This window comes from Diuraphis noxia, unplaced genomic scaffold, assembly GCF_037042655.1.
Source record: "Diuraphis noxia isolate RWA-SAM2 unplaced genomic scaffold, SU_Dnox_SAM2 contig0001, whole genome shotgun sequence".
Classification (NCBI taxonomy): domain Eukaryota; kingdom Metazoa; phylum Arthropoda; class Insecta; order Hemiptera; family Aphididae; genus Diuraphis; species Diuraphis noxia.
Genome location: NW_028301711.1, coordinates 101,035,740 through 101,044,637, shown reverse-complemented (window position 1 = coordinate 101,044,637; position 8,898 = coordinate 101,035,740). Strand labels below are relative to the sequence as shown.

At 31.5% G+C, this 8,898-nt stretch overlaps 2 protein-coding genes and 1 pseudogene across 2 annotated transcripts; all 3 read right to left on the bottom strand.

Annotated features, from left to right (window-relative positions):
• Nucleotides 1-17: 17 nt before the first annotated feature.
• On the bottom strand, nucleotides 18-933 carry LOC149062843 (uncharacterized). The gene is made up of 4 exons (XM_089215421.1): nucleotides 862-933; nucleotides 555-689; nucleotides 300-496; nucleotides 18-191 (listed from the first exon to the last, which is right to left on the bottom strand). The coding sequence occupies exons 1-4, from the start codon at nucleotides 931-933 to the stop codon at nucleotides 35-37; spliced, it is 561 nt and encodes a 186-aa protein (XP_089071547.1). The 3' UTR covers nucleotides 18-34.
• Nucleotide 934: 1 nt separating this feature from the next.
• LOC149062842 (uncharacterized) lies at nucleotides 935-1,681 on the bottom strand. Its single transcript, XM_089217093.1, has one exon. The coding sequence runs from the start codon at nucleotides 1,679-1,681 to the stop codon at nucleotides 935-937; it is 747 nt and encodes a 248-aa protein (XP_089073219.1).
• Nucleotides 1,682-1,702: 21 nt separating this feature from the next.
• On the bottom strand, nucleotides 1,703-2,456 carry LOC149062841 (uncharacterized; annotated as a pseudogene).
• Nucleotides 2,457-8,898: the final 6,442 nt, after the last annotated feature.

The following is an 8,898-nucleotide window of genomic DNA, read 5'->3' as shown; positions in this document are numbered from 1 at the left end:
AAACTCATTTTTTTTTTAAAAAAACATATAATAATTAGCCTATTATTTTACTTTTGATTGTACGACGTCCTGGGTCTTGTAGCATCGTGTCAAATATTGACTGCATGGTCTGATTCAAGCTAACATTCAATGTCTGGTCTTTTGACTTTTCGCTTGTATACAACTTAACACCAGCTTCACTAAACTTCCACCTAAAATTATTTTTTTTTTTAAATCATGAAATGAAGTGATAATAAAAATACCTATTGAAAAAGATTAACAATAGTTTAAAAAAAGTAAATTAGTGATAAATTATTTACCTATCCTTAACTGGAACATTTTCAATATTTGAACATTTATAATGTGTTATCACCCAGTAATCTGTTGGCTTCTCCTCAAATGCAGTTTTTATCGTAATTAAACCATAACCTTGTCGAAAAGTTAACGAATTGAAAACTTCCTCATCATATTCTTCTGATCTTAAACGATCACCAACATTGTCTCTGTATGATGCATTCTAAAAAAAAAAAGGAAAAAGAATTTATGTGATCATTATAAAAAATAATTTAACCAACCATTTTCATCTGCTTCTTTTTCATACATTTTTTTTCAATCGTCTTCTCAACACCACGTTTTAAAGTGGTTATTGTTTTAGATGTTGATTCTAATGGTTTAACTTTAAAGTCAACGGATCCACTGAAATGTTCATTCTATGAAACATAAAAATAATATATTTTTTTTTAATTTAAAAATGTACAAGTGGTTTTATACCGATATCTAAAAGAAATATATTTTATTTTTATGTATGTTTCTTAATAATTATAACCATAACGTTGAGTAGTGTTACGACTGACCTCCAATTTGTTATTTGGTTGATGTTACCGGTACCACTTTAGTCTTATGACTAGTTGAACTGATCCGAAGTAGCGGATTTATATTGAATTTTAATCCCATATCAAGATCCGTAACGTTTAATATGTAACACGATTGTCAATGCCTCACCAAAATTATCAATCGGATTATGATCTTGATCAACTAGCTGAACGGTTATCGAATCAATATTTGTTTTATTCAATTTGTAATATACTAAATTTAGCGGTGACTGAATTACTTTAGATCCTGTCCTTCCACTCGGGAAAAACTCGTAAATCGAATGACTTTGAAGATGGTTGCTGAATGATCCTTGAGCTATATTACACAATACTTTTATAGAATTAATTGTGTTTAAATTTACTGCTTTTTCCGATCGATGAATTGCATACTCTGGTTTATATTGTCTTTTTTCAAAACCGAATACAGGTGCCATACTATATGGAATATCAAAGTGTAGTATCCCATTACATTTTATATACGATCTGAAATCATTAGGATCAACCGAAATTTCGAATGTTAATTTGGTTAAGTTTTCACTATTATAGACATCTATTTGCTTCTTAATTCGTTGATTAATATCTTCAATTTCATAACATCCCTCTTCCAATTTAATATGACACATCATAGGCATCATATCATTATTGTTTTCATCGTCAACTATTTCTATAGAAAATGTATTATTATTTTCATTAATATTTGGGAATGAATTAAATGACTGTAAACATAACAAAGCTATTTCTGAGTCCTCGTAAAGGTTTATAGACGGAAAATAATTTACAGATAATATGGTAGCATTCCCATTTAAACTTAAAGTAACTGACTCATACATTACAAAATCTAAGATATAAATTTAATAATGAGATCCGTGACGTTTAATATGTAGAACAACTGTCAATGTCTCGTTAAAATCGTCAATTGGGTAATTGTTTTGGTCAACTAACTGAACAGTTATTGAATTAATATCTGTTTTGTTTAATCTGTAATATATAAGGTTTGACGGAGATTGAACAACCTTTGTTCCTGTTCTCCCAATCGGGAAAAACTCATATATCGAATGACTTTGAAGTTGGTTATTGAATGACCCATGTGCTATATTACACAATACTTTTATAGAATTAATCGTGTTTAAATTGGCCGCTTTATCCGATCGACGATCTTCATGAAACGGTCCACATTGTATCTTTTTAAACCCAAAAACAGGTGCTATACTAAATGGAATATCGAACCTAAGTTGTCCATTGCATTTTATATACGTTCTAAAATCAACAGGATCAATACGTACACTGAATGTTATCTGTGTTCCATAGTTTTTATTAACTCGGAGTAACTCTTTTGCAATATAATTGTTAATATCTTCTATTTCATAGCATCCATCTTTCAAACTAAATTCAAAACTGCAATATTTTATGTTATGTTTCTTTGAAGGAATTACTTCTATTTTCAGTCGGTTATTAATTGGATTTATAATATTTGGAAAATGAATTGAACGTTTGCAAAGATAACAAAGCTATTTCTGAATCCTCGTAAACGTTTAGAGATGGAAAATAATTTGCAGTCAATTCAGTCGATTTTCCAGTTAAAGTTAGTGTAATAGATTCATGCATTGTAAAAATTCAAGACATAAATGCCCACAGTTGAATGTATTGAAGTCTTGATAGTTAGAATAGTTATAAACTATTTTAAACTTTTTAAAATAACGTTGTAATTCAATTGGTGGAGGTAAATCACCAAAGCTATCAAAATATATGACTTTATCTTTATTTTTATGAAACGCTACCCAATGGCTCCCGTCGCCTGAAGATATGTCCAAGTTTAATATACCTCATTCAATTACATACGGTTTTTTAGGTAAGTTATCACGTGAAAACACTCCACGGAAATGATTGATTTTCAACTTAGTTATACATTTTATAATATCTTCTGACGAAAGTGGTCTGTCAGGTAGCGTATTTAACAGTTTTTTTTCCATACCTTGTTTTTGTTTAAATTTAGACCACTACCCTTTTTTCTTTTTGAATTTTGAATTGCATTATACACACTAGCACCTCCAGACATTAAGCTACCAAGTGCTGACAATGTGACAATCCCGCAAATATAGGTATTAAGGGAATTACACTTCCTGTTTGTCTCGGTGGTAAAATCAGTCTTTTGCTACCATTTTTTTTCTTAGACATTCTTTTTTTCTTTACTGCTATCTTGAGATTTTTTATTTTTGTAACACGTTTTTTTTTATAACCCATTCCTATTTTTCTTTTAGCTTTCATCGCGTTTGTTACCGCGTACGCTACCAATTTCTCTTTTCTAGGAGTGTCTTTTGCTTTAAATCTTTCCCAGGCACGGTTTTCTAACACATTATCAGCTTTATGTCTATCGTCTAAATTTTTACTCGCTGCATACACAATATCGTGATAACGACAAGCAGCGTCTAATGGGTTTATTCCTATGTCACCTCGATTTAATCTTTTTTTTAATTTTGTACCTGGTCCACAAAACTGATAACCTGGAACATGGGATTCAAACGGAAGACTATTTATAAGAGAGTTTACAATACCTTTACCAGTCTTTTTCGATTTACACTTTCGATTTGAACGCATCATCAATAACTGAATATAAAATAAAAATCTTCGAGTATTTATAAGAAAATGAATTTAATTGAACAGAAAGATAAATTAGAAATAATAAACGTAGATATACAAATATCAAAAAAACCATCAAGACATGGTTCGTTATTACCTGATACTATACGTGCTATATTAGTTGGTCCTAGTGGATCGGGTAAAACAAATATAATGTACAATCTAATCACACATGAAAACGGGTTAAGATTTGAAAATATCTATTTATACTCTAAAACCTCTAATCAAGAAAAATATGTTTTGTTAAAAAAAATAATGGATGATATACAAGGTGCTGATTTGTTCATATTTACAAACGCAGATAAAGTTATAAAACCAAACTTAACCAAGAAAAATTCTATTATAATTTTTGATGATGTAATATGTGATTCACAGTCTGTTATTAGAGAATACTTTAGCATCTGTAGACATTCAGGTTGCTAGCTCTGTATTTTATTTAGCACAAACATATTCTAAAATACCAAAACAGTTGGTAAGAGATAACTCAAACTTTTTAATAATTCTGAAACAAGATGATATGAATTTACATCATATATTCAATGATCATTCGTCGACAGATATGGATTTCTCAGAATTTCGGAAAATTTCTCATTTATGTTGGAATCAAAGTGATTATGGGTTTATGGTTATTGATAAAACTCGAGAAATGAATGAAGGAAGATATAGATGTGGTTTTCATACGTTTATTAAAATAAAATAATTATATATAATGTATATATAATGATGGGGGTAGTATTGGGGTAAGTACATGATACCAAAAGTATTCACTTACCGGTGATTCCTGTTCGGGGAGCCAATTTTGTGGCGGTCCTGGACGGATACCGCGTGAGTCAGTGGTGTCACTAGTGTAGGAGGTGGTGAAAAGAAAAACACAAACAGTTCGCGGTATAATGATTTTTTTATTGTGGTGGTTGAAAATACAACCGCCAGAAAATGATCAACACGAAAATCAAAATAGCGGGGTGGTGAGGAGCGTGTGTCGTTCAGTGTCGGTCAGAGAACTCACTCTACTGTCGACCGGTTCGGAGTCTCGGCGGATCGACCGTTCCAGGCGCGCTTATCGCGTGTCGGTGTCGTCTGTCGTCGATTGGCGGTTGAAAAGAGAAGTAATTGCGCGGTTTACCGGGCAAAGGCCGTTTGAATTCAAACGGCTATTACGCGGGCCCGCGTCAAGTGTCAGAATCTGGCCAAAGTGTAATTCTATCTAGTGCATGTAAAATGGGTGGTTGAAGTTCTTCAAATAATATAACTGCATCATGGCGATCGACCCATCGAGTTGCACATAGATTTTTTAGTTTAAAACGATTAATCTGTGGAAATAACTCTACTATTGATAATTGCAAAATACTTTGTCTTTTTGGATAACCGAAAAAAGTACTTACACTTTGTATAGTACCCATACAATTTCTTATCTCTGGGACTTTACAGCTAAAAGTTATAGCTAAATTTAAACAATGCGCACTGCAATGTAAATAAAAAGCACTAGGATGTTCATCGCGAATAAATTTTTGTACGCCATTATATCTGCCACTCATTGCTGCAGCTCCGTCGTACCCTTGCCCAGTTAAATATTTAGTATTTAGTCCGAAGTCAGTCATACTTTTCAATATAACATCAGATAATCCTTTTCCTGACATATTTTGAATTTCGATAATTTGTAAGAAGTCTTCTCTAATTTTATTTGCGTTTAAGTCAACATAACAAACACATAACGTCATTTGTTCTTTGTTAGAAACATCTGTCGTTTCATCAGCCAAAATGGTAAACGATTTAGATTTATTAACATTAGCTACCAAATGTTCTAGAATTAATTTATTGCAGACTGATATTATTTCGTTTTGGATCAATGGACTTAGATAGGTGGCATTTTTATTGGTAGTTTCTAAATGATTTTTAAGCACATTGTCACCAGAATCGATTCGAAATTTAATTAGCTCTCTGAAATTTCCCTGATTTTCTGTACTAGCATGTTCATTTAGATCAATAACTCCCGAATCTCTATGCCCTCTTAACGAAATTCCTTGATTTCCGCAAAATAAAATGGTTTTAATAATTGGACGAAGACGATCTCTGTTATCATTAATTTCTTTTTTTAATGCTTCATTTATCTGTCTGTCAATTGGTTCAACTTTTTTAAATCTAATTACCGAAAAACTATCAAATTTAATTTGACTAAGTTTGTGGTAATGATTATTTTGGTGGTCCTTAAACAAATCTTTGGCTTTTTTCCAATTATTATATTTTTCAAGAACTAATTTCCCAGGATTTTGATGACCACCCTTTCCTAATCCATCTGATGGTGGGAACAAAATACAGGTCAAACAAAAAGCCCCATCTTGTATTTTTGAGTAACGAAGCCAACAGAACTCATACGTCCAATTTATTTGAAATCTCAAGTTCCTATTGTCACTTTGAGGTTAACTGCATGCTTAACAAAATTAGCAGACCAAGAAATACACATGTATTCAGTAGAATGCAATGCTATCAAAACAGATTTTTGCATAACCTAACCTAAACTAACCTGAGTAAAGGAGAATGATTACGGCATTGCCATTCGTAACATATTACGAACATTTTATAATTAATAAATTTTCGTCGCTATCCAAATTAATCATAGTCGTTGCACTCATTTATCGATTTATCCACAACGTAAAGTTACACATATTTGATATAAACACGGCTATCGAAAGAAAATTAACTGGCGTAATATCAGCAGAAGATTATGCGAAGGCTTGCTTTGTCTCAATTAAAATAGTGCAATTATAATGCTGGTCACACGAAATACAATGTATACGAGATAAAACACCGATACCGTGTAAAAGTAATCTTTGTCAATTACGGCCATATATATATATGAAACCGGTATTCTACGGTTAGGCGGTTGATTAAGAAATGCTATCGCATTAAATATATTTCAACGTAATCCTATATTATTACCACATCGTAGCGTATTTACCAAATTAATATTTGAAAACGAACATCGTAAGATTATGCATGGCGGACCTTAAAAGAGCATTAAATACATAACATGTTTTAAATTAAAACCCGTCGTATCTCAGCCTTTTATGGGTGATTTACCTAAAGATAGCATAACTCCGAGTCACCTTTTCTCAAAATGTGGTATAGATTATGCAGGTCCTATAATGATTAAAAGTAGTCTACGACGTAATTCTCCGCTTGTTAAAGGCTAAATATGTGTTTTTGTTTGTTTTGCAACAAAGGCTGTTCACATTTAATTAGTCGGCGATCTTACAACAGAGTCATTCTTAAACTCATTGTGTAGATTTGTAAGTCTCCGAGGAATTGTCTCCGATATTTATTCCGACAACGCGTGTTTAAATTCAAGACCAATAACACCCCTCTCAACAGATCCCTCAGATTTATCATATCTTACTCCGGGACATTTCTTAATTAGAGATTCTTTTATCGCTATTCCTGAACCAGATTTAAATAATACACCTATGAATCGCTTAAATAGATGGCAACAAATGTCACGCTTGACGCAACAAATATGGTCACACTGGTCAAAAAAATATTTGAATCAACTTCAGGAAACTAAGAAATGGAAGCACAACAAAAGCAGGTCAATCAAAGTTGGCATAGTAGTTATCATACGTGAAGATAATTTACATCCACTTCAATGGCGTATGGCTAGAGTTAGATTGAAGATTGGGAATGTAAAAGAAGCATCCGCAAATTATGGCCATTACCTTTGACGATAATTAAAAAGCATATATATATATATATCTATGTATTTAATTACTAAATTAATTAAATTGTATTATTATTGTATTTTTAGATGTTTAGAATCTATTACATTATTTATTTATTGTATAATATCATTGGCATTTACTGTATTATTTATTTGAAATTTAGCGTTCCAAGGCGGCCGGTATGTTGAGGCTATAATAGTTTAATCGCTAATATTGTCGGTATTTTATGTCGTCTGGTTTGTGTTTTATATATTGCAATCGTAATTTTTGGCATACACCGTTAGAAAAATTTGCCATCCAGGTTAGGTTAGGCATATGTTATCGAAAATGTTGACATTTAGGAAATGATGACAATTACTAATAGCGGAATTTGATATCATTGATGTTATCATTTCCTAACGATATCAGGCAAAGATGCCATAATATTTTTCTTAGATATTTTAATTTAATCTGTCACAATTATTAATTACCCTGCTATTACACTAATAAATAATCAATGATCAATAATAAATAAAAAATTAAATTTTTTTTTAATCACTTTAATAAATTGGACGGAGTTCATGTAAAGGGGGTTAGGTTTGAGTTTTAAATTTTTATGAAATCGCGTAATGATAACGATTTATCCTTAAACCAGGTATATGTATAATATCTATGATAATATAAGGTATGATAACTACATGATAACTACACTAATTGATTAACCATGCCTTATGCAAAATGCGTCTTTATTGAAAAATAAAATATTTGTTTCAAAATAGAATATATGACAATATTTAAATATAATATATCCTAGACTGACAAATCATCTCCGTTCAGAATCGTTTTTCGTATACAATGATACCTATCATTGCATTCAAATTTAATCTCATCCATTACAGTAACCTACTGTACAGCAGAGCGACATCCTCGACTTACCCACTTTTTTTTTATTTAGGTTTTAAACATAGTTTTAGACAAAAGAATATTTTTTTGGTAATTTTAGTAAATATTTTTATAAGTGTAATTTTTGTCACGACAAAATGGTCCTACGTCTAAAAGTTTCACGCCATAACAGTCCTACGTCCAAAGTCTCACGCCAAAACAGTCCTGCGTCCAAACGGTAACGCTCAAACGGATATGCGTCAATTGTTCGCCGAAAATAGTTCGCGCGACAATTGCTCGCGCGTCTAATGTTCGCATGGAAATAGTTCGAATACGAAAATTGTTCGTGCATGAATTGTTCGTAAAAAAAAAAAATAATAAGACTTGATTATCACGTAATATATTTTGTAATCTATACGGCAGTATAAATAACATACTATTTGATTTAGTGTGAACTGTGTGAAGTTTTAAAACCATATCGATAACGTATCTCGTTATCGAACATTATAATATAATGGGCACAAAAATCCCAATGTGTTCTGGAATAGTAGTTATCTACTAATAACAATACTAATACTAACACATACCTGTCACAAAAATCAAACAACAGTACAACCGTCAACCAGTAATTTTGACCATCATTTATTTTACCGCAATAAGTATTTAATTACTATGGTTTTAAAATATGTAAAAAGTGATCGTGGTACAGATATACTCGTACATAAAAGTTACATGTTCTACCGCGAAAAACAAACGGAAAAAAAAACTTTTTGGAAATGTTCATTGTATAAAAAATATAAGTGTGGTGGTCGTGTTCATGTGGAAAATGACGAAGT

Coding starts and splice junctions, on each gene's coding strand:
- LOC149062842 (XM_089217093.1), bottom strand. CDS start 1,681: ATGTATGAGTCAGTTACTTTAAGTTTAAATGGGAATGCTACCATATTA.
- LOC149062843 (XM_089215421.1), bottom strand. CDS start 933: ATGGGATTAAAATTCAATATAAATCCGCTACTTCGGATCAGTTCAACT. Junction 690..861: donor ATAAGACTAAAGTGGTACCG/GTAACATCAACC, acceptor TATGTTTCATAG/AATGAACATTTCAGTGGATC. Junction 497..554: donor AAAAGAAGCAGATGAAAATG/GTTGGTTAAATT, acceptor TTTTTTTTTTAG/AATGCATCATACAGAGACAA.